The sequence below is a fragment of the Saccostrea echinata genome, unplaced genomic scaffold (assembly GCF_033153115.1).
Source record: "Saccostrea echinata isolate AGI-Se365-2 ecotype Australia unplaced genomic scaffold, CSIRO_AGI_Sech_v1 ptg000040l, whole genome shotgun sequence".
In the NCBI taxonomy this organism is placed as follows: domain Eukaryota; kingdom Metazoa; phylum Mollusca; class Bivalvia; order Ostreida; family Ostreidae; genus Saccostrea; species Saccostrea echinata.
In genome coordinates, this window is record NW_026889789.1 from 2442045 (window position 1) to 2467911 (window position 25867).

The window sequence follows — 25867 nt, forward strand, 5'->3', positions numbered from 1 at the left end:
ACGAGTTCCATTTTTATTGAAAAAGCAGTGTCAATGATATCTAAAAGCCTGGACTTTAATTTATCATGTAATACATTTACTAGAGAGACAAAACAATGGTTTGGGTGACATATATTGGGAAAAATGATACGTCTGTTAAAACGCACTTAAGAGGTTCAGGAAGAGAAACAAACCAAGAAAAGACAAAACAAAAGAAATGCTATATTCACTTTGATTTGCCTAAGTCATATTTCATTTCCTTTTATGTAGGTTATTAAAAACAAATAACTATACCTATGCACTTGCTCAGTGAACTGTTCCATCGAGTCCCTGAACAGCATCCATTGTAACTATCAATGAAAGTAAGAGATATCGTTATGATAGATAATTGACCAATCACCTTTCATGAAGTGATCGTTCAAATATTATTTTCAAAGATTTTACAAAGTTGAAAATGTATTAAATTAAAAATTCATAATAATCAATTAAATCATATGTAACATATACACACCTTTCATCACAAGGACCTTTCTGTGCTAAACTCAGGCAAATTTGAACACAAAAAATGATCCGTAGAAAATTATTCATGTCTATATTACTTCGCTCTTGAATATATAAAAATTTTCCAATCCCTTCATTTTCTTCCTTCTCTCAAACGCACTCAAAATCGGAAGTAAACAATACTTTCATGTCTCTATGTCGAACAATTAAAACAATATTTTAACAGGAAAAAAAATACAGTGCTAAATATTTCAATATGTAAATAACAACGAAAAATAACAAAGAGTGGATCGACAAGATTTAGATATTTTTATATTTTAGTTTTACAATATCTAAAAACTGTATGAAAGGAAACCATGTCCACTTCATTTATCATTTGCTTAATTATATCATATCTCCCCGATATTGGCCTGAATTTCAAAGCTTATGGTCAAGTGAAAACCCTAAACAAGATTCCGAATTTCCAAATAAATTGTATGTGGTTAGAAGGGTCAAATGGGTTTAATATTCATTTTCTAAAGGGTGTATGCGCGGATTTGTGAGAAGGCATACACTATTGGAAGAGATTGTGAAGTATAGATTTTTCATCTGAGTAGAAATCAGACAAAAGATAAATTGAAAGTTAGTTGTTTTTTGTCGCCATATATCATTTTTTATATAGATTTTATCGCAAATAGTAACTTTTACATTAATGATACGCCACAAAGTGGAAATTTAAAAACATTGATTTTTTTTTCTCAGTTATATGTAGTCCACCTGATAATTCCGAAAAATAATATATACCAAAAAACTCTAAATTTATTGAAAACATATCACCAGCTAAGAAAATCACAAAATGATTATGCTATTGAGGTGCCTTTTATTTATAACCAATATACAGCTGAACTTCGTGTCTCGAATACCATGAAAATGTCGATGAGATTTGAAAGTCCAAAGCATTTTTTGGAGTTGAACTATGTTCAGTCTCCAAAGGCTATCAAGCACATTAAATATCATTGCTCGACGATTTTTGTATAAGCCCTTTCTGTTTCAGCCAGTTTACTCAGCATTGTACCATGCAAACCATAGGCCTCAATGTACCTCCGGTAAGGAAATTTAACAACAAATCATTTTCATGCGATATTTTAAAGTAAATAAGTGAAAAAAAGGATAAATTCACTTAAGTGAATTTTCACTTATAGTAAATGTTTCTGTAACGATAATGCTCCTTAACAATCCATATATTGCGACTATTATTTGACCTTATCATGGTCATTATCATAGGCACTGATTGGAGTCCATTGCTGACAAGAGAGGTGGAAGGTTATTACCGATTGCATAATATCTCCGAGTCTCAGGCGTACTTTTAAATTTATACCTTTTTGAAGCATATTCTTATGTGATTGATTGATTGTATTTTCTTGTACGTCCCATTCGGGAATTTTTCACTCATATAGAGACGTCACCATGTACCGGTGAAGGGCTTTAAATTTTGACCTTTACTAGGCACTTAGGGCCATTGAGCAGTGAGGGATCTTTATCGTGCCAACGCCTGCCGTGACACGGGACCTCGGTTTTTAAGGCCGAGCGCATGGCGAAGGAAAAGTTGCTACCCATTTTGATCGACTTAGGTCAGTCGGGGCCGAGATTCGAACTCACGACCTCCCGATCACGGAGCGAGCGCTCTACCGACTGAGCTACCGTTAACGGTATATTCTTATTTGAAAAAAAGTTCTTCGAAACAGCAACGATTCAGTGCATTTTGACCTGTTGTGGACTGTATAAAAATTTTGAAGATAAACTGCAATAATGACATTTTTTGGATTATTTAAGTATATTACCCTCAATATATCAACCCTCGCATATCTTTAATTTTTTTTTTCTCGGTCTCATCGAGAACGAGAAAGTAATATTTTACCTCAATCGTGCTACAGAAACAATCCAACACTTACAAATATTTTTATATTACATGATTTCTTTGTATATACGTGTATCATATAACATATTTTTGCTTAACATTAACCCAAATCTCCTTTTAAACATCAACATCACATATTTTAATATTCCAACATCACATAGAGGAATTCAACATCAACCAACAAACTCAATAATATGATCAGTTCAATGGTTAAAATGAAGGTGACGTTTTGCCACATGGGCACCAGAGGTGCCCCCGCCACCTGGTAGGATAATTCTTATGACATATGTTAGCCTAAACCCCAGTCATTTGTGCACGTATGTGCTCTGTCAATGATAGTCTCCAATCTGCCTTTTTTCTGCACTTAAAACCCTAAATGAATCTATTTTTAGTATCCATTGTCGTTCGATTTGCATTTGTACCCAATAATTGATATGTATGTTTGGGTTGTTGCATCCGACTAATTATTTAAAGACAGATAAATGTTATACAGGGGATGTTACCTAACTGCAAATGAGTTTGGACTCGATCCTTTTCAAATGCAGAAATACCTGTGAGATATGAGGAAGAAGGGATTGCAGAATTATCTATGTTAAGCAATCGAGTGAACTTACATCCGATGTCATTTTGTGACACATTGTAGGAATTGGTTTTGATCCCTTCTGTCTCCCGGAGCAAGGTGTCAAAAAAGTTCCCATTGCTCATTAGCAATTGGCATAAGTTATACTGTTATCTTAACCTGCTATATGCTTTGTATAAATGTTATGTTATACATCATGACAAGTAAAACCAGTTCCCTTAACAGACACATTGCCCCCCTGTGATTTTGAAGACTGCGAATTTAGTATAGCAACTAAAGCTATGTTTTCGGTATGAAATTGTTCCTTTTTCCAACTTAAGAGGGCTGGGTGGTTGTTGCCATTTTCAGACTATATTGATCTCCTTTGGAAGAAGAGTTCCATATAAAGATATACAAAAATGATCAAATTTTAAAACTAAAATGTATGAAATTTTTGTTTGCCAAATGATAGTTGACAGCTTAAGATATCATATCTAAAAAATATGTTATATCTTATGGTTAATTTGTTGACCCCCCAGCCTTCTTAAAACACTCATCAAACACCATTAGTGACAGAACCTAGGCACAAATTCTAAAAATGGAATGCTCAATATAATATACCGATTTTCCCAACTACTTAGCCATTGATAATACATCCACTCCCCCCCCCCCCCCAAAAAAAAAAAATAAATAAACTCCACATTCTAGTCCACTTGACCCCACCCTATCAGAATACGATTTAAGAACCATACAGTTTGTCCATTCATTTTGACGGAAATAACTATTCTTTAAAAGTGTTTTAAAAAACCTAATCACATTGTCATAGCCTGTTTTAGGACAGCATTAATGGAATTTTTTTTTTTTTTGCAGTAATGGGTTTATTCCCGATTTTGTATGTCCCTTTTCCGGATAATTTCTACAATATTAGAGAAACTCAGTACATTCATGTTATACAACAATGTTTGTGAAATCGTAACACATTCAATAATCAGAAGTTCAAATAATAGTAATAAATTTACTAAAACCTTGTAATTGGCAATCAAAAGGATAACCAGACCTTCTAACGAAAAATGTAAGAAAAATATAGTATTTGTACATAAGACCAGATCAGCTAACAATCAAAAAGTATAAGAAAACAAACAAAGTCAAAGAAAAAAGTACACCTACTATTGATACACAACAAATTCAATCGATTACTTACCTTGATTTTGACTTCGTTTTTCTGAAAGCGACATTGATTTCTTCTATATGTAACTTTTAATCAGTAAAATACGACAGTAATATATATTCACCATTATCAGACACAATTTAAACATAAGGTTCTGGGACATATCCTCAGACTCTTTCATACAACAAATATATTCCAATTTTCGATTTTTGATTGGACTGTTTTCAAAATACAGTAAAACTCGGTTATAACGAAGTCACTGGGACCTTTGAAATTACTTCGCTATATCCGTAATGCATTGTATCCGTATAAGGAATTCATTAAATTTATATAGCTGGAGATCCAAAATAACTTCATTATATCCGTGAATTTGCGATATCCGTGTTCGTACTAAGTGAGTTTTACTGTATCTCTCTCGTTGATGGATTTCGGTTGCTGTTGAAAAATTTACATTTTTTAACGATTATGGTGATTATATGATCTACATATATATTTATGTAATATAAGAAGGTGTCATCATTTTTTTAAACAGTACAGTGCACTGTACGCAGTCATTTAAAACAAGACGTCATGATAGAAAATGATTTCAGGTTATATGCAATCATGAGCTGCCATGACCGTAAAATAACGAGAAACATTACACCCTACTTTGAAGTGCACTGTAATTGTAAAAACGTCAAATCTTATTTGTCCGAAATATTGATTTTAGGCTAAAGAGTTTTACTATCAAATACTTTAAATAATAATTTGTTTCAGTTTTGTTTTCTTTCTTGGCATCCAGGCTATTTAATACGGTAACAAAAGTTCCTTCGATATGCGCTGAGTTGCTTGTTCATGGCTGGAGCTACATGTATATTAATACTCTTATTAGAGATGAACCGTAAAATTATAATCACTGTGAATTATTTTCATATTTTCATTGTTTGAGAGGTTTACCAAATGATGCAAAAAGGTTTTAATTTTCTAAACAAAATGATATTGAACGAAATTCGTAATGTGAAATATGTGTTACAACTGAAAACTCCACTACGTTAGACATACTAGCTAAAGAATGATTAATAACAGACTCAATATTTTTCAAATGAGGCATACATGTACCATGTACTTGCAAAACCAAATATAAATTACAGTCATGTTCATATGAATATAACGTAAGGGTCAGGTAACATACGGTGCACGATTTAGCGTAAACTATATACACATACAGAACCAACCAGAACCATCCTAAACAGTCCCAGAGAGTAGTGTCTGACTACTGATTTGGAATTGCTTTCTCAAAAACCTTGGACTGCTGTCGGACTGGTTTGGGAGAGTTGGGAGAGAGTTTTAGTAAGCAAACGTACAGTCTCAGCAGTCCCTGGGACAGCTTTGTTCACCAGAGCGTGAATCAGTTTCATAAAAGAGCCCCGTCTATTGTATACTTCGATTGTCAAGGTTCCCTTTTGAATTTTTCTTACCTTCAGCAGAGAAGGTGTCAAAATAAAAACAACAAAGCTTGTTTTCATAAAATTTTAATAAGTGCAGTTAGTGACTGAGAGAAAATGAAATAAACATCTACATGTGTTAAACGCCGATCTCTGAAGAAAAAACCCAAAAGGTCTTCAATCAAGGGTTGTAAAGGTCTTTCATTATTGTCGTGTAGAATAAATCAGAAGAACATTATGTTGAAGATAAGATGATTTGGCAGTAAAGAAAACACAAAAGACAGAAAATGATTTTTAATGCCTAAACACAGATGTTTGAAACAAAATATAATTTATCCAATTAAGAGCCATTTCCTTGTAACGACTTGAACTTTTATATAGGAGCTGTGGCACGCATAGTCTCAGAATTTCTCCAAACTCTCTGTGATAAAAGTCTTTGATACTGTAAACTCAAATCAGGCAGAAACTGGTTGCTACGTGTCATGGTTACCATGGCAACATGTCCTAAAGTTTGAAAAATGGCATTTTTCAACATGTTCAGAGTCCAACAGTTAACGTTTGCAGCAAAGCAAACAAGTGGCAATGATTGTTTCTGAAAGTTGAAGGCCTGATGTCTTAAATGCATGATAAACATGTTTGGTAAATCAACCATTACATACGTTACTATGGAAACAAAATATTCAAAAATAATAATTTTGCTCATTTAATTTTATAAAATCATACACTTAAGAATGAAAAAAATTTTAAGATGCAATGCAAGCAAATAATAGACAAAAGATCCTTGTAACATAATCCAAGGAAGGAATATGATATTTCTTCTAGGTTGGCAATGGTTGCCATGGTTTTAATACCAAGAAGGGATTTTAAATTTACTCTCTTAATGTTTAAATCTAATCCTATCTTTTTAAAATTAAGCATATTTCTATATAACTAATGATCAATTTTTAAAGACGTTCATGTGACCCTAATTTTCACATTTCAAAAAATTCAAATTCAATTCTTTAAATAGAGCGTTGCTATGGAAATAAGCCGAAAAAATATGCATAAAAATCTGAAAAATATTCTGTTTCCTTGGGTACGTACCCTTGTATGTAGATTCCCAAAACTTTTATGATTCATAATTATGAACAACTAACCTGACTTTCAATTTTGACTGTCACCCAATCTTTAACTGGATGCAAAAAGCTGGCACATAGGGTTTAATATTGATATTGAATTAACGAAATCAAACATTTTCCCTTCTTGGTTACCATAGCAACAGTGTTGTATTTTTCAACAAACGTTATCAATATATGATATTCAACTTTAGTTCTACCAGATAAGTACTATTCAAGGTGAGTCAAATAATATGTTTCCTGAATAAAAGGTAAGTAAATTCCTAAGGCAGCAAAAAAATATCACTTTAAACAACTGGTACATTGTTTCCATGGTTACACTGCAAAGTAACAATTAATCCCAATTTTTCTTATGTTGTCGGTGTTGCAAGGTCCTAAGAATGTTTATGTGCCAGTCATGAATTTTATTGTTTTTCCTGAAGATAGTAGCATTAACCCAACCATGCAACATATTTTGCATGGTTACACTGTGTAACCATGGCAACCATGAAAGTTGTTTTTAGAATAATATTGCCAATACCTAATAACTTAAGGTCAAATATTTTTATTGTTTTTTCTTAGGTTGTTGATTGAGTTTGATCATTTAACACCTATCATTATTGAATATTGAGCGCTTTTCTGCACTTTTCAGCATCTAAAATGTATTCCAAATGTACCCATGGTTACCACTTACTAAGAGATAAATTCTAAATAGTTTCTTTATAGCGTTAGTGGCAACAAGGTGTCAGCCTTTTGTGAGAATGGCTTGTTTGTTTTTCTTAGTCTTTATTAAGGCTTAATAAAGATTCAAAGTAGCTGAAAATCTCAATTTTTCCAACTTTTCTGGATGTTACCATGGCAACCAAGACACATAGCAACGAAATTTTATTTGATATATGTTTCTGGTGTCAAGTTGTAATAATGGGCGAAGTTTCATCAAAATCGGTGACCATGCGTGGCAAAGAAGTTTAAGTGGTCATACGATCATTCTATCATACAAAGAAATTATTATATATGGCTTATTCATTCAAAATTTATCTAATGTCCATGAAATAAATTATTTTAGTACATTTTCAACAGTGAAATACTGTAATTTACTTATTGAATAAAAGTGATATTCTGACACAGTGAGAAAGGATATCAAAGTGGTATTCTCAGTGTGAGAATGTCAGAAGTGCAGCATAACTCTCGATTTTCCTTCCCATTACGAAGAGTGTTTAAAAAAAAATCCCTGGCCTGTTATACATGTAGGATAGAGAGAATAAATGAACCATCCTGACAGAGACTTAAACTGCCAAAGTTTCTCCAAATATGTTCTTAAAAATCCATGCTAACAACGTTTTTCAATCTCGCAATCGCTTAGCTCTGACGTCTCATCCGCTAAATTATGACGTCACAGCCTGACACCATGTTAAGAAACTATAGACAGAGTAAACGGGAAAAATCGAAGAAAATGTAATAAACAAAAAATTCAATGTTTTGTAGATGAATATGGAATTTATTTCACTCGTGAGACAGGATTTTTTTTTATTTTCACTCGTGCTTCGCCATCGTGAAAATATTTTAAAAAATCCTGTCCCAATCATGAAATAGATCTCATATTCATCTACAAAAGATTGAATATCCTCTATCTACCATTTTCTCGTCATATAAACAATGTGATGAATAGTTCGTTGATTTTTTCATATATTGATTTTTAAATCTATAAACAAGTTATAAAAAATGGATATTTATTTTACGGATAAACAAGGTTTAAAATATTGAAAAATGGGTTTTATTGATATTTTTATTTGTGTCTATTTAGGGAAAAAGAGATACAGGTAAGAACTACATTGCCTGGCCGATTTAAAGACAGGTGTGATGCATAAAAAGGTGAGGTGCCATGTGTGGTGCATAAAAAAGGTGTTAATACCCGAGGCTTAAATCGCCTATGGATATTCGTTAGCAAAAAGCTAGTCTTCGCGTGTCATTAAGGTATCAATGTTAAACAACACTGACTATGCTGCTCAACAATGGCACTCATGTCGATCTTTACACTGCAGACCCTTGTTTCATTAAAATATTAATTTATTCCACGATCATTTGATTTTGAACATATTCGAAGTTGCCACTAGCATAATTTACAGGTAAAAGCTCATGAAATTAAACACTTTAAACTTGTAGTGAATTCGTCTTTGAGTTACAAGAAGAGTCTAACGATTATTAGATTGTCAAGTCAAAGATAAAATCATGACCAATGTCAGTATATATATATATATATATATATATATATATATATATATATATATATATATATATATATATATATATATATATATATATATATATATATATATATATATATATATATATATATATATATTAGGGATGGTAATCGAATAAAGAATCGCCAATCGGTTAACCGCAAGACGTTCCGACCGATTAGTCGGTTAATCGTATCAAAAATTCTCGACATAGCTACACTCAAATAAGTAAGACTATAAAGATGTTCATGTAGTATTATTATGCTTATATTTATAGATGATCAGAATACTACATGCATTGTACTTCAATTTTAATGGGCAAAAGAAAAAAAAAAGGGAAAAAAAGAAATGAAAAAATAAGAAATCCATGAAACATTCTGGAGTTGCAGAAGCATTTTATGTTGTTCATTTATTTTATGGTCCATTATGCAGAAGGAAAGTAAGAAATTGTCACCGGCGACAATATGTATACCGATGGACGACTATATGTGTAATGGGGGTAGGTACATATTGCCACCGACGACAATACGAACAGAACGACAATATGTACCGTCACATCCCTTCACACGAAATATTTTCAGAAAAGATGTAACGGAAGTTCATTCTGCATAGTTACCATAATTAAAATTTAGTCTGAATTATCGCTTATCTTACGATGTTTGTTTTAGAGATAATTTGATAGGCAACTGCAAAGGATAGAAGAGGTAAGGTACACATTATAATCAGTTCACAGTATTCAACGATCATTTAATTAAAATCAATAAAGAAACACAGGGCAGGGTGGGTAACGACATGTGTTTAAACAGCAATTAACTCGAAAAGTGACCAATTACCCCCCCCCCCCCTCCCCCGATGTCAATCTGGAGAGCCTTAATTATCTAAGAATCAGCTTAAATAGATTGGTGAACATGCTAACATTTCTGAAAATGTTTTTTTGTATTTTTGAAATTGAATTTTTAGGATATTGCATTCAAATTTACACATTTATTATTTTTTCACGATTAACCGATTACAGATTTTCTAACCCATTACCAACTATATATATATATATATATATATATATATATATATATATATATATATATATATATATATATATATATATATATATATATATATAGTGAAATTGTAGTAAAAGTCCACGGTATAGGTAGGTTATAAATTAAAATAAAATCCAAGATAAACAAACAAGTTCACATTTAATTATTAAATGTGAACTTGTTTGTTTATCTTGGATTTTATTTTAATATATATATATATATATATATATATATATATATATATATATATATATATATATATATATATATATATATATATATATATATATATATATATATATATATATATATATATATATAAATATATATATATATTATATGTATAAGTGGATCATGCTGAATCAAGCACTACAAGGTACCACCCTTTGTGGATATGATAAATACAAACCTTTAGTTGAACATCCTGTCATTAAATTACAGCTACGGTTGTCACATGTACACCTGTACATACACATTATACCGTATCTTGGATATTCACACAATTCAGAGCAGTTTTCTCCATGGTATCCCGGAAGGCATGCTAGAAAAAAGCAATACTGAATCATAATTATATACAATCTTATTATGAATTTATATGAACTATTAAACTCCTCACTTCTGATGTTCGTTGTATAAAAACAACATATAGTAAATGAATACATTCTTTCAAAACAGAAATTCAAATATTTAATCCTTACATTAAAGTCGTATGCAGGCTATCTCCCCTCCCTTCTCTCTCTGTCTGAAAAACTTGATGTGCCCTAAGCTATTTTAATTCATGTTTTCAAAACATGTTCATGGGATCACCGAGCGTCTTTTTACAGAAAGGCATTTAAACCAAATCTCCATAAAACACAAGTGATGTGCTTATCGTGCGATAATATCAGTTTGTTTCATTCTAGATCATATTTCGACATGTTTTGCTAATTTCCCCACATATTTCACAGCATTATTTGAAAACAAAGTTGTCCAGCACTGAAAGAAATACCTAGTTAATTTAACTAGCGTGCCTCGTAAAGCGTTCGTCGTGATTAGTAATCATTCTGTTTACTGGCTAAGATAGTGAGTAGTAGGTGTCCCGTGGAGCGGTAGTCGTATAGAATTACTTGCCCGCGAAAATGAACAAAGAACTGATAAGAGAAGACAGGCTGACCTTCTTGTAACACGCCATTTTGAAGTCGGATGCAAGAGATGCAAGGTTAGTATTTTTATCATTTTTATTGATTTTATAAGGATATTGTGATAACTTCGCAGAAAAAAGTGTTGAATTCATTCAAAGTTATCAGTAATCCTTTACTTTTGAATGTATGAACGTTGAAAAATGTCCACTCTATTATACATGCTTATAGAAACATTTAACACGGCACACAAAAAAGTTTCAGTTTCATAAGGCCTACCCCCCCCCCCCCTCCTCCCTCATCATGGCGTAATTTACGTGATAAATGTAAGGGCACCATATAGTGTGCAAGTCAAAAGGGGGGGATCGACCATATATCTTTTACATTCATGTTTAGCAAATAAACGAGTTCAAATAAGAATTGACATCAAACTCTTTATCATGTACTTCAAAACGGTATATTTTCTTTTATTCCTTATCCATCATGAATTTGTATCGCATAATGTATATATATACGTTCCTTGATCCACCCACACATTTTCGCCTCGTTATGAAAACAAAATGGCTGCGCCCATGAGTGTGTACAAGTCGACAATCACAATGTTTTCTCCCAGTTTTAGTTGGGATTATTCCTACTTGAAATTTTTCTACCCAAGGTAACTTTATTTCTGTATTCTATGTATTTGTTTTTCTGTTGATCTGACTTTTAATTAATATATATATATATATATATATATATATATATATATATATATATATATATATATATATATATATATATATATATATATATATATATATATATATATATATATATATATTAATTATTTATATATATTTTGAAACTCTGCAAATATTCATCATATTGTGTATGCAAACCACACCACTTACGATTATCCTATATTTCTCTATATGAAAAGTCCATTTAGTTTAAAAACTTAAAATGTAATATTTTAATACGTGGTATGTTGTTTCGCTATGTCATAATATGTAAATCTTTATTATTTCAGGGGCTCAGGCTAGTAAACTTGAATCTTAAACTTTCTCACTGTTTGTTTTTAGATGACCCTTCTTTAGTTCGTGTATATGAAAGGGGGAGGGGGGCTAGAACGTTTATTTTAAAAGAAACCTTGGTCCAAGTCATCAACATTATTGAATAAAATGTTTCTTTGTTCAAAATGTAGCTTTGAAACCAGGCAATTTGGGAAGCTTATGAGTCACTATCGTTTTGTACATGCACAGGAAAATGGATTTTCCGTTCTGTGTTCAATTGATGGTTGTGAGAAAAGTTATGGAAATATAGACTCATTTTTAAAACACATTAAGAGAAAACACATTGCATTTCACCAAACACACATGTCAAAATGGAAAGAAGATAACAGAAATGCAGATATTTTGGAATCACTAATGGAAGTAAATGACGAACATGACATTGATTTGAATATGGCAGAAGGGGGAGTAGAAAATCAAGGAATGGATGCTGAAGTTGATTTTCAAAAAAAAATATGTGTATTTCTTCTTCAGTTAAGAGAAAAGTATAAACTTCCAGCAGTTGTCATACCACAAATTGTGAATGAAATCATTATGATAATTTCTCATCATCAAACACATTATTTGAGGTCTCTGAGTCAATTTTTAGACGAAAGGCAAATAGAACAACATGATTCCCTAGCTCTTAAGGCTCTGTTAGAGGAAAGTTCTGAAATTGAAAATGCTTTGAGTAGCTTAGATTCAGAATACAAAATTAACAAATTTGCCAAAACCAAGCTAGGCTTTGTAAAACCAATGGAAATCAGACCTGATAGAGCAAGCAATGATACATACCAATATGTCCCCATTCTTGAAACTTTAAAGTCATTACTAGCACATGATGATATTTTTTCATATGTAATCAACAACCACAAGTCTACAGATACTATTTTGAGAGACTTTTGTGATGGAGATATTTACGCGGAAAATCAATTTTTTGCTGATAATCCAAGTGCAATACAGGTTATGTTTTACTTTGATGAGTTCACAGCAGTTAATCCCCTCGGACATCAAATTAAAAATTATAAAATTTGTGGATTCTATATGCTTCTTGGTAACTTGCCCCCAAAGTTTCGATCCCAACTCTATTGTATACAACTTGTAGTTCTCTGTATGTCTCATACATTGAGGAACAATGGATATAGTTGCATTCTAGAGCCACTCATTAATGATTTACATGTGTTAGAAAATGAGGGAATAGTCATTTCCAAAGGTAATCAAAATTACACACTGTATGGCACAGTAAGTGTTACTATTGCAGATAATCTTGGTGCACACAGTTTAGGTGGCTTTATGGAATCTTTCAACACTCTAAGAAACTGTAGGTTTTGTTTTATATCAAGAGATGACATGCAGATCAAGTTAAACTGCAGTGGGTTCAATTTCAGAACTAAAGAAATGTATGCTGAGCAATTAAGATTAGTGCAGGGTGATGCAAATCTTTCGTCTGTGTATGGCATAAAAGGTGATTGTGCATTGAATAGTTTAAATAATTATCATGTTATAAATGGGATGCCTTCAGACCTTGCCCATTATTTGTTTGAAGGTGTTGCTTGTGATGTAATGACAAACGTCATTAAACACTGTGTAACAGAAGGTTACTTTACCTTAGAATATCTTAATGAGCAGATCACAAGATTAACATTTTCTGAGGTGGACAAGGCAAACAAGCCATCAAAAGTTAACCAAGTATTAAGAAAGTTTAGTGTCAAACAATCAGCATCTCAGAATTGGTGCTTTCTACGTCATTTACCATTACTAGTTGGTAATGTTGTCCCCTTTCATGATGAAAAATGGGAATGTCTCCTGCTTTTAATGGACATGTTGCTTTATGTTTGTGCACCAGCTTTTGACAGGGGACACATTTTAGTTATGAGTGATGTGATTGAAGAGTTTCATGAAAGCTATCGCTCATGTTTTCCAGACGTATCTGTGAAGCCAAAATTTCACTATACACTACACTATCCTCGCTTAACATCATTGTTTGGGCCTTTAATTCATCTTCAGACTCTTCGATTTGAGGGGAAACATAATTATTTTAAAGAACTTGTTTTTAGAACAAAAAATAAAAGGAATATATGCAAATCACTTGCTGAAAGGCATCAATATTATCAGTGCACATTTAACACTGGAAATAATTTCCTCTCAGATAGTCGAATAGAGTCAACAAAGGGGACAACAGTTCCGATTTGTCTTTTAAATGATGATGTTCAGCAACTGCTTGATCAAATTTTGCATGGCAATGAGGTTTTTCTTTGCGAGTCTGTGAAATATTTAGGAATTACCTATGTTAGAAACACTTGTGTAATCACAGGTGTTCATGGTGCACTGTTCCTGTTCAGCAAAATTGTAGACTGTGCTGTAATTCATGGAACTCCCTACTTAATATGTAAAAAACTAAGAACAAGTCGATTTGAAAGGCATTTTCATGCATTTGTTGTTTCAGAAACAAATGATTGTGAAATTCTAAAAATATCAAATCTGACAGAACCAAATCCACTCGGTATCTATGATGATCCTAGATACCAAATAGGTCAAGAAAAACTAGTTGTCCCAAAATACAAAATTATCAATTAAAATTTTGGGTGTTTATTTTTAACATTACATTTAAAAAAAAAATACTCATTTGAATTTTCCTCCTTTTTTGCAGAATTTGGAAATGGAAAGAAAATTTTTAGTTATAAGTTGTAAGAACCAAAACAAAAAAATTGGAGTTGAAAATTTTGATGTGAATGACATAAGAAAAATTGTGAAGGACAGATTTTTCATTGAAAATCCACACATTACTTATTTCGACAATGATGTTGATGACTGGGTGGACCTGGATCCCGAAAGTAATGAGTATTTGAGAGACTTGAAAGTACTAAAAGTTAAAGTACATGTAGTTGATGAAGCTCCAACAGTGATAGAGCCTAAGCAAGATTCATGTAGCAGTAATGAAAATGAGAATAATATACCCCCACTGCCTCCTCTTCCTTCCTTGCCAAGTACAAGTCAACAACAGGAACAGAATGTGATAAAAGAGAAAACGCCTACTCCTAGCGTGCCGAAGGAAATGCAAAAGAAGTTAACAAGGTTACTTGTTTTAATCATAAATTCAAGGTTATAACAAAAAAATTGAAATTTATATGAAGTTATGCATTTTTACACAATTTTAAGAAGAAGCAGTTTATATCTTCATCTTTATGCAGTTAGCTTCTCTGACATGGGATATTTAAGTTAATGCATCAAATTTCCTTTTGTAGCAAGAGTTGGAGTAAAATCTACCGAGTTCCTAAGGGAAACTTTGCCAGAGGGGTGGTTGATAAACTTGGTGCAGAGGAGGAGCTGTCATCCAGTGAAAGGAAAAATATGCTTGAAGCTATATATAACGATGTTACAAAGTTTGATGGTGGAATGTAAGCAATTTTTTTATTATAATATTTTCATTCAAATTATAAAAATGAAAAAAGAAAAAAAAACATTTTGCTGTATCAAATTAAGGCATCATTACATACATTGAAAGAATTTTTGCCATCCATGTTCTTTAATGATAACTCATATATTGATAAAGGTACCCTACATCAGATATGTATGACGACATTGTGGATGGTTTGCTGAGAGAATATCCATACTTACTCACAGTGGGAGGACTGCCAGCAAATTCTGCGAGGGTAATTAAAAAAGTATTATTGCTTCCCAGAAGCTGAAAATCTAACATACACCCCTTCGTTAAAATGTTTAGTACTTTTGAAATATCAGAAAAATTTGATGCATCAAAAATAATAAATGTTTTCTTGACTTTTTTGTACTTAAAAAATCTTAAAATTCGCTTTCTCTAAATTTAGACTTTCTGGAAAGATCGAATCATCTATAAATTTGGAAATGCAAGAAAAACTGTGGACAAAAGTCACCAAGAAGTAGTACAGAAAAAAAGAAAAAAGGAGCAAAAAATGGAGGCCATGAAAGATTTGAAACAGTTTACTTGGGGTTTAGGAAATTTTCTTCCTAAACAATCTCCCAGTGAAGATGAGACTTCAATAAAACTTCATGTTTCATGGTTGAAAAGGGAAAACAAGAAAAGTATTGATATTGATCACCAAAATGTCAAAGTGAAAATGGACATAACGTTTCCATACAGGCGCAGCCTTATTGTGAATGACAAGCTTGCAGTGAGTGAAGTTGTCGATGCTTTTCCTTGGCTTGGATCCTATAGAGAGGTAATTTGGTTTTAAGTCCATTTGACCTCATCTTTAGACCCCTTTTAATGAAATGACAGGTTAATCAAATTTTCATTTAAAATAGTGTTAAAATGTTGATTATGGTATCGAGCATACCTTTTTTTTCAGATTCTTGATGAGTTCAAAAGATTGTGCCCCAACACAGTAACAGATGACATTGAAGAACTAATGGGAGAAAGCCTAAGGAAGTACCGGAAGGCAGTACTGAAAGTAAACACTGGAAAGAAAAAACCAACCTTCCTGAAAGAAATAGAACATACTTCGGCCCAATACAGAACTGAAAGTCAGAGAAATTGTAAGTCATTATTGTAAGATTAAAAATTTCTTCAAATACTGTTTGAGGAATTAGATTCAGTGTACCATGATATACACTTGTATAATAAGTCTATCATCACTATGGTCCACTCTGATAGGCATTGGGTTCATAGAATACATTTTGTTTTTCAGATGCTGATGACTGCATAGCAATAATAGGATTATTTCTATTGTGCAAAGAGAACCCTGAAAAAATTCTTCTTTTTTCAAGAGGACCGACTGCATGCACCCCCATGGCAATAGGAATTAAAATTAATCAGAACATTTTGTCCATGGACAATGAAGCATTTGAAATACTATTGGAAAATGAAAGTGTATTCAAATGTGAGAATTTTTTCCAAGCTTTTTGTGGGTTAATTGCTACAATTTATGTATTTAACATTGCATACCCAAAACCTGTTGAGAAAACATTCATGTTTTTTCAACAGGTCATGATAGGGTTGAAAGATGAGGGAGGACATCACAACATCGATAAAAGAATTTTAGGGGTTCTGACAAACATCAACAGAGAGTTGAAAAACATTTAAGTTCGAATGATTTGTTTGGTTACCCTCATTTTCTAAGATGTTTTACTTGGAAAATTGTTTTCTACTGTTAATGAAGATTTTCCAGTTTTAACACATTTCATCATCTTTCTCTGTGTGTGTGTGTGTGTGTGTGAGAGAGAGAGAGAGATGTATTACCAATTATTAGATGTTTTCATAATTGTAGAATATTTTGGGACTTCAATCAAACCAGTCCATTTTTCTTAACATTCAGACCTAGGTTGTATAGAATATGTATTGACTATTAATTTTTTGATCATATCATAATTAGAGAGAGAGAGAGAGAGAGAGAACAGGAGAGAGATGAGAGATTTTTTTTATTGATCTATTGGCTTAATAGTATGTATGTGTACTTCATTTTTTACATAAATTAAGGATTAAAAAATAAATTTGATTCCATGTAAATTATATTTATTTTCATTTCTTGATTATAAGAGGTATATTAGTTGTGAAACAACTGAGTGGAAGATAAGGAAGTATAAGTACCAATGAATTAGTATATTTACAAAGTGCATAGTAGTTTACTGAACAGTGTAGTAAATTTACCCGCCAACTCTAGTAGGTCTACCTACTAGTCTACTGAAAGCTACTTTTAAAGACTAGTAAATTTACAAATGGGATCTAGTAGATCTACCCAATACCTAGTGAAAGTTACTTATAAAATCTAGTAAATTTACTAATAGTATCTAGTAAGTCTTCCCAATACCTAGTGAAAGTTACTTATAAAATCTAGTAAATTTACTAATAGTATCTAGTAAATCTACCCAATACCTAGTAAAAACTACTTTTAAGGTAGTGATTGTATGGACAGTAAATTTACTAGTTTTCTTAGTGACTTTTACTAGTTATTTTTTTCAGTGAGTGTGTTTGTTTTATTAAAACTTAAGCCATATATAAATGATTGAATTATCTTTCTGACTGTTTGATATTACACTTTTTATTTTATTTTTTTTTAATCATATATCAATATTTTGTTTCAATACCTTGACCTTTGGTTAATATATACCAATATCAAAAATTCGATTTATATTTTAATCACATAATCACAGTACCTATACACGTGCTCAGTGAATTGCTCCATACAGTTCCAGAACAGCATCCATTATAACTATCAATGAAAGTGAAGACGTATTGTGATAAATTTTTCCCTAGGGTTTTCTATGTAATTTTAATTTTAAGGATCATTAGGAACTAAAATACTTCAACTTTTCATATATGCTATAGGAAACACAAGCAGATGTTCCAAATACAAACCTCCCTTTGCAAGGACCCTTCTGTGCTGAACTCCAGCAAAGTTGAATATAAACAAAAATCTTTAAGGAAGTTGTCATGTCTGCTTGTATTATTCCGTTGTAGAATATTTATAAAGCCATTTCATTTTTTTTTCCTGTCCTGTTCTCAACTCTCAAACTCTTGAAAGTTAACATGGATATAATTAATGGAAGTTTGCGATATATTTACGTCCTTACACAATGTAACTTCCCAAACTCATCCGATGAGGAAGTCATACTATATATCAAGTACTTAATCGAATTATTCCTATGTTAACAAAAGTTACAAAAAGTGATAGATGGAACTCTTCATGAATAATTATAGCTTTTGCCTAGTCATTAAATTCAGATTTAGCAATAATCTATTCTTCCAACCTGAAAATCACTTCACCAGAGTAAATTGTTTTGTTGATAATTTATGTTCTTTTGAGAATTTCTCTCTTGTATTAATGCGACCCCACCAGTTTCTGGTGAAACGTAGCAGTAAGAGCTGTACTAAGCACTTATGACGATGAACAGAGAGGAATCTTTTTCATGACAGGATCTACTGCGACGAGGGACGTAGTTTACACACTCAGCCGTGTCACATGTCAATATGTCTTGTAGCGGGGTTTGAACCAGGAACCATAGGATCACATGTCTTCCGGATTTTAAAATAAGACGCCGTAACCACTCACTGTGGCACGTGAACATCACAGTACCTAAGGCATACAGGTACTCAAGTTGCAAAGTAAGGCAAATAAAGTAAGACACACTAATAGCGAATACGCTTATAATTAATTGACACTTTAATCGAAGTTATTCTGGCTTTAAAATATATTTTAAACTTAAGGTAACTGATGTTACAGCTGCGAATTATGTTTAAAACGAAGCAAAATCGCCCATCCCTGGAACCTTGTTATATGCCTTTTTTAATCTAATATACAATAAACTGATATGTGCTGCCCAGTATCCATATAAAAATGTATCTAGACCTATCAATGATAATCTTATTTTTTAATAAATTATGTATACACAGGTTTTTTGTGCATAGGAAACTATGAATATATAGATATGTTTTATGCTTTAATAATTCTCATATTTGACAACCTGCAAAAAAGGCTTTATATATCTTTCAGGAATGTTTCTTTTTAGTCTTTAATCATAAGAGAAGATTGTAGGAATTTTAGTGCTGCAAACACTTGAATTAAAATACATTGTACTTACTTTTCTTAGTTTATGGAGTGTTGCATATTAGTCGCAATTTATCAATATTTAATTCTCAACAGGTTCGACTATAAATATGTAAATATTTAAAGCATACGGTGTGCAGGTATGTTATACGATAATTATTTAAAGTAAAATTTATGAAACTGAATTTTTTTAGAAGTTTCTCAAGGACAGAAATGAATATAAATCATCATGTCAAATATGTAGAGATTCTAAACGAAACATGCATGTTCTTTGGAATACAATATAAAGTGATCTCTCTTGAGAATAAACTCACTAATTAAAAAAAGAAAGACTCATGCTATATCCCAGGATTTTTAACATTCCCATACCTTTGGCCACTGTAATATCAAGTGATCTTCAAATATCAAAGATTAAAAAAAATCTTTTTAGATGTAACTGTAAGGATACAATATCATCAAGTTTGTACATGACTACAGTACTATCAAAGGTAAGAGAACATATTTCCCTCTATGTTGATAATTGCTTACAAATTGACACATATTGATATTCTTTAGCCCGAAAACAGTATCAACTGGAAACCGTTCACTTTGAGAATAAAAAACCCAGACAAGTATTTGTTTGTTTTGATTCAGGAACAATGTTATTAAAAATGTATCATGCTCCGACTTTTAGAACTGTCAATAACTCTTCAAAAAAGACACATGTATGATCATTAGCAAATGCTTATTGTTTGGTAAAGCTGTAAAGTTACTCCTATTAACAAACATACTGATGATTGCATGGACCTTTCTGAGCTTGACTCCAACCATTTTGGACGAAAACAAATGGCAGAAAAATAGCAAGCATACTGATAACACTGTGCGACTTTAGGATGAAATCAATTATTGTCAAACTAAACACTTTCCTTCCTGTTCCGTTTTCACACAATCACCCACAGAAAAAAGACAGCACATGACCTCATCGGGGAAAATGTTATAAATTATTTAAGACAACATGATTTTTTATCAATATTTTCCCTGTTATTTGTATATTAGGGAAAAACTTTCATTTACGATTTACTATTGAAATCAGATTTGAGAGAGAGTAAAAGATAGGGGCGGGAGAGAGGTGGAGATAGGGGGTTACATATTCACGGTACATATTGTCGTTATGTACATTTTGTCGTCGGCGACAATATGTACCTACACTCACTGCATACACTGTGGTCCATCGGTATATATTGTCGCCGGCGACAATATGTACCGAGACGAGCCTTTTTCTTCCTACATAAGCTGAAATAGGCTGTTCCGATCACATTTTGTCTGTCGTCTGTCTGTCCGTCCTTCTGTAAACTTTTTCTCATTTTCACCTTCTTCTCAATAACTGCTGAGCCAATTTCAACCAAACTTGCCACAAAGCATCCGTGAAAGGGATTCAAGTTTGTTCAAATGAAAGGTCATGTCCTTTTTCAAGGGAAATATTTAAGGATAAGTGAAATTTTAGTGACATCTTTAAAAAAATTCTCAAGAACCACTGTGTCAGAAAAGTTGAAATTTACGTGAAAGCCTCATTATAAAGTGTAGATTAAGTGGTATTCAGATCATGTCCCTAGGGGAAGGGTGGAGCTACAATAGGTGTGAACAAAGTTTTTCATGGAATATATATGAAAAAAAAAAATCTTTCAAAATCTTCTCAATAACTATTTGGTCACAAGAGATGATACTTATGTGAAAGCTTCATTACATAATGTACGTTCAATTTTTTAGGTGCGAAAACGATCACTCACTGCTCAATGGCATTGAGTGCCGAGTATATGTTTCAGTTTGTAGCCCTCCTCCGGAAGTGGTAGCGTCTCAATATGGGTGAAAAATTCTCGAGAGGGATGTTAAACAAAGTAGAAACAAACAAAAAGACAATCAATTTTGCTAAAATTATGACCCCCAGGGGTAGGATGGGGCCGCCCCCATACCCTTGCATATACACTCAATTTAATCCACGTGTAAATTTTCATAATTTTAAAAATATTTACTTAACATGCACACCTTGACACTCATATGATTTTAATTTGGCTTGTAAAAAAAAATACTAACACCCCCCCCCCCCCCACACACACACACACACCCGTTATGACATTTCTGGACCCACCACTAAGAACAGCAGTAGGACCGTGATTAGTGATGTTTAGTCGGAAGCATCCTCAGGTACTAAGAATTCAAGTATTTTTCAATCATGGCCTCTGGGTTAAGGTGGGACCACAAAGGGCGTTCAAAGTTTTACATAGGAACATTCTTTAAAAATGTTCTTCTCAAAAAAAGCAAAGCAATGAATAAGCATATTTATGTACATATATACATGTATGACATTACCTTGCATTTTAATGCAACATGCACTGATGGGCGACAATAAGCGCAGTGATAATAGGTACATGTACACATTGTCACCGGCGACAAAATGAACAGGACGACAAAATACACTGACACAATTACGCTTGAATAGAATTCGTATGATTTACACACCAATTACATTCACAAAAATACTTAAAAAACAAAAAATCTTTAAGCAACAATATCTGTGAGGCGACAAAATTTGCAGTGAGGGTAAGGTACACAATGTCGCCAGGGACAATATGTACATTTGTAACTTTTCAGACGGTGACAATATTACCGACGGACAACAATATGTGCAGTGAGGGTAGGAACAAATGGGAGATAGTAGTGAGTTGAGTTCCCCTGCCTCCCGCTAGGTGGCGATACTATTCCCGGTCCAGAGCATCTTGTTTACATTGGATGCGAGATTTATAACGTTTATGTGTTGTATTTTTCTACGCTTGTATTTAAGAACAAAACAGTTGGTCCTGCGAAAATTATCATGAATAACTTAAAATATGGTTCCATGAGTATAATTCAGCTTATAAACGAACTTAGAAAACGAAATGCAAGAATATCGGGTCGGAAAGCTGAACTGGTCGACAGGTAATTCGATACTGAAAACTGCATGCTACATGTTCAACTCTAATTTCTCTAACTGGTAAATTAAGTAATGCCGCAAATATTTGCAAAATTAAACTAATAAAAACATGATAAAAACCGAGTATTTGTATTTTTAACAGACTTGACGCATACGATAGAAACGCCGACTTTGGAAGAGTTGAGAAGCTTGACCCAGATTTTTACATGACCGTACCTTAATACGATACATACTCGGACGTCAATTCAGATTCCCCATTCCGTGGTTTGACTATGGAAACTGTTCAAACCTATTACGAACTATTTGAAAAGAAGTTTGACAATCATTATATTCAACTGTACAATGATAATTTCCTGTTGTGTTACCGTATCTCCATTAATATTAACCCCTTCACATACATCAAAGGCAAGTGCTGTGCCGAAATGAGAAAAGGTGTGTCGTACACAGTTGATCTCAAAATAACTGAAGAGGGGTCAATATTGGAAGCTCAGTGTGAGTGTGCTGCAGGCATGGGGCCTAATGCACACTGTAAACACGTTGCAACTGTCATGTATGGGGCGGTACTGTTTGCAAAACAGAAGTTCATCAAGACAGAAAAAACTTGCACGCAGCGTTTACAAACCTTTCATAAATGTAAAAAATTTAAAGGTAGCCCAATGAAATCAACAGATCTTCATCTGCCTGGTGCTGATGAATTCACAACTGTCAACTTTGACCCCAGACCAGAAAAATATCAAAATAACCCAGCATATCTTGATCACTTCCAAAATGTATGGCTCAATTTCCCAGGAATTTCGAAAGTCCCAATATTCCAAACATATGATGGCAGTGGCACATGACCATGACTACCTAAAACTGACACCCGAAGACCATTTCCTTCAGACATCTTTTATTTCTAATATATCCAAATCTCAAATTGAGAAGATCAAACTTCAAACAATGGGGCAGGGCAATAATAAAACTTGGAAAGCAGAAAGAACGAAGCGTTTAACTTCATCAATGTTTGGAAGGATATGCAAATGCACAGAGAGAACTGACAAAAGAAAACTTGCTCAGTCTCTCACATTTTCCAAAAATATATAATCCAATGCCACTGAACATGGCCACAAGCATGAATCAGTTGCCATAAAGAAGTTTAAAAATGATCACCATAAAAATGTGCAGGCAAGTGGCCTAATTATTTGTAAAGATTATCCATTTCTAGCTGCATCACCAGATGGAATCATTAATGAGGAGGAACTAGTAGAAGTGAAATGTCCATATGTTTCTAGAAACAAAAAAAATTCACCGACTACAGTACCATATTTGAAAATAAACCAGGAAGGGAAATACTTTCTTGATAAAAATCATGATTATTTTTATCAAATACAAGGACAACTTCTTTGTACTGGTGCAAAATCTTGTATTCTTATTGTTTGTTTAGCAAATAATTTAACTGTAAATGACATTGTGTACATTCAAATCAAACGGGATGATACATTCATACATGAAATGAAAAACAATTTGGAAAAGTTTTACACCAATTTCTTCAAGGATGCAGTACTTGAAAAATATTACTACAAGTCCTACAACGACAATGAGTGAAAGTCTGACATAACATTGAATTTCATGAAAAAAAAATTAGGTACATGTAGAAAAATTCAATACACATTCCATACAGTCATCTGATCTTGTGAAATAGTCGAATCTCATGTGTACATGTATTATGACTTGGTACCATTTACATGACTAAAAGTTTAAGAGACATGATTATTCAATAATTTGAAGATATTTGTATCCTTAATAGTAATGGCGTAAGGGGTTTACAATAGTTAAGTAATTGCATGTAAAATGCACTTGATTTCCATAAAACAATCAAGCATCCGCTGGAATAATTCTAGTGCGAAAATTGCACAACATTTAACAAACAAATACTATATCTGATGATAAACATGCCTCAGTACTTTTAAGAGGATGTGGTAGAATTTGATACGTTTTTCCTAAACCAATAATCCTTTCGATATGAACCCTTTTGCTCGAAACTTTTCTGTCACGCAAAACTGTTTTACCTGACATTCTATTTCTGTTTTTAAAAAAAGTAGGAATATTTATTGTAATATCTTTTGTAGCAAATATATCTTGTACATTAAAACCCTTGTCAGCCATTAAACTATCACCTTGATCACAAAGATTTTTCAAACTACTTCTTTCTACGATTTGTCTGTCACTGGTTGAACCACTATATGCTGGACTAATAAAGCTTATGAGACCCCCTGGTGTACAACCTATCAGTGCTTTCATTGTGTTTCTGTTTTTATAGGTTGAAAATGTGGCTTGTTGTGCTCTTGGTGAACTAGGTTTTTTAATAGGAAACTCAGTTGCATCTAAAATTGCTCTAGTCTTTGGAAATTTAGCTTTAAAATCTGAAGGTGAAAAATATTTGACAATGGATTGAGCGCCATATGGACACCTCTTGCCATTGCTTTGACATAAATATAATCCAAGTATAAACAATATTTTTTACAGTGCTCTCTGATACGTTGAAAAATCTAGAAAGTTCAAAGTTTGTAGTGTACCTTCTTAATTTCATTAGGGTCATAAAAAATTGATCTGGAATTGACACTCCTTGGACTCGAAAAAAAATATAATTAAGACAATATGCAGCAGGTCTAAGTGAATGAAGTACATACAAAAATTTACTATATGTTTCTAGACCTGTATAAAAGTGAATGGCAGCATCATCTTTTTCAAAATGATCTACAGAAAATATTGTTAGTCATATTGCTTGTGGACTCATCAGCTGACATAATCTCCTCAACAAATTCTACATTTGAATCATTTATGCTGTCCTCTAGGTCATCATGGCAAGCTTCTTCAAATTTTCTCTTTTTCTGTACCCGGCCTTCTGCTCGAAAAGATCTCGAAGTTGATGCCGCCGATGACCTTGTCCAGCAGAAAATACTGGGAACTGAAGAGCTCTTTAGTCTTCCAGATAATGGTTTCTGTCCTGTTGATAAGCAATGTAGTGTACACCGATTCATACTGAAAATGCTATTTCTATTCGTATTCTTATATTTGTGCTTCGATAAAAATCTTCATTGCCAGTTAAAGAAAGTGAAAAATAAAAATTAGGTTGTATAAAAATTCGGTTTTACACACAGCTGACACAGTTTGCAAGAAATGTTTACTTTTTTATTTGCCACAACAAAAGATAGTGATTAAAACAATTTTGATTCACAATACCTTGTATTGTCTCTGTCACGTAATCATCAGGTTTAAATGTCGTTTGCATACAACGGCAGACTTTGAAGGCTCCCACAACTTTCTCGTGTGTTCGTCCAAGCGTTTAATTGCAACAATCCACTTG

The 25867-nt window shown here is 32.8% G+C and overlaps 2 protein-coding genes across 4 annotated transcripts; both read left to right on the forward strand.

The window, feature by feature from the left end:
• Window positions 1-11555: 11555 nt before the first annotated feature.
• Window positions 11556-17244, forward strand: LOC133200440 (sterile alpha motif domain-containing protein 3-like). 3 transcript variants are annotated; one of them, XM_061336236.1, is made up of 7 exons: window positions 11556-11678; window positions 14702-15126; window positions 15297-15449; window positions 15605-15704; window positions 15879-16250; window positions 16380-16566; window positions 16719-17244. In XM_061336236.1, exons 2-7 carry the CDS (start codon window positions 14711-14713, stop codon window positions 17111-17113), a joined length of 1623 nt encoding a protein of 540 aa, XP_061192220.1. In that variant the 5' UTR covers window positions 11556-11678; window positions 14702-14710; the 3' UTR covers window positions 17114-17244. The 3 variants fall into 3 exon arrangements, with proteins under 3 accessions (XP_061192220.1, XP_061192222.1, XP_061192221.1); XM_061336238.1 differs by having other exon boundaries at window positions 15879-16202; XM_061336237.1 differs by having other exon boundaries at window positions 14702-15117.
• On the forward strand, window positions 11584-14628 carry LOC133200514 (uncharacterized). Its single transcript, XM_061336299.1, has 3 exons — window positions 11584-11678; window positions 12207-13977; window positions 14167-14628. The coding sequence occupies exons 1-3, from the start codon at window positions 11584-11586 to the stop codon at window positions 14626-14628; spliced, it is 2328 nt and encodes a 775-aa protein (XP_061192283.1).
• Window positions 17245-25867: the final 8623 nt, after the last annotated feature.

What these genes read in the sequence shown, in the direction of transcription:
- LOC133200440 (XM_061336236.1), top strand. Translation starts at nt 14,711, where the DNA reads ATGGAAAGAAAATTTTTAGTTATAAGTTGTAAGAACCAAAACAAAAAA. An exon ending in GGCTTGGATCCTATAGAGAG is followed by an intron (nt 16,251 to 16,379) that starts GTAATTTGGTTT and finishes CTTTTTTTTCAG; the next exon opens with ATTCTTGATGAGTTCAAAAG. An exon ending in AACTGAAAGTCAGAGAAATT is followed by an intron (nt 16,567 to 16,718) that starts GTAAGTCATTAT and finishes TTTGTTTTTCAG; the next exon opens with ATGCTGATGACTGCATAGCA.
- LOC133200514 (XM_061336299.1), top strand. Translation starts at nt 11,584, where the DNA reads ATGGCTGCGCCCATGAGTGTGTACAAGTCGACAATCACAATGTTTTCT. An exon ending in TTGAAATTTTTCTACCCAAG is followed by an intron (nt 11,679 to 12,206) that starts GTAACTTTATTT and finishes TTCAAAATGTAG; the next exon opens with CTTTGAAACCAGGCAATTTG. An exon ending in ATCGCTCATGTTTTCCAGAC is followed by an intron (nt 13,978 to 14,166) that starts GTATCTGTGAAG and finishes CAATATTATCAG; the next exon opens with TGCACATTTAACACTGGAAA.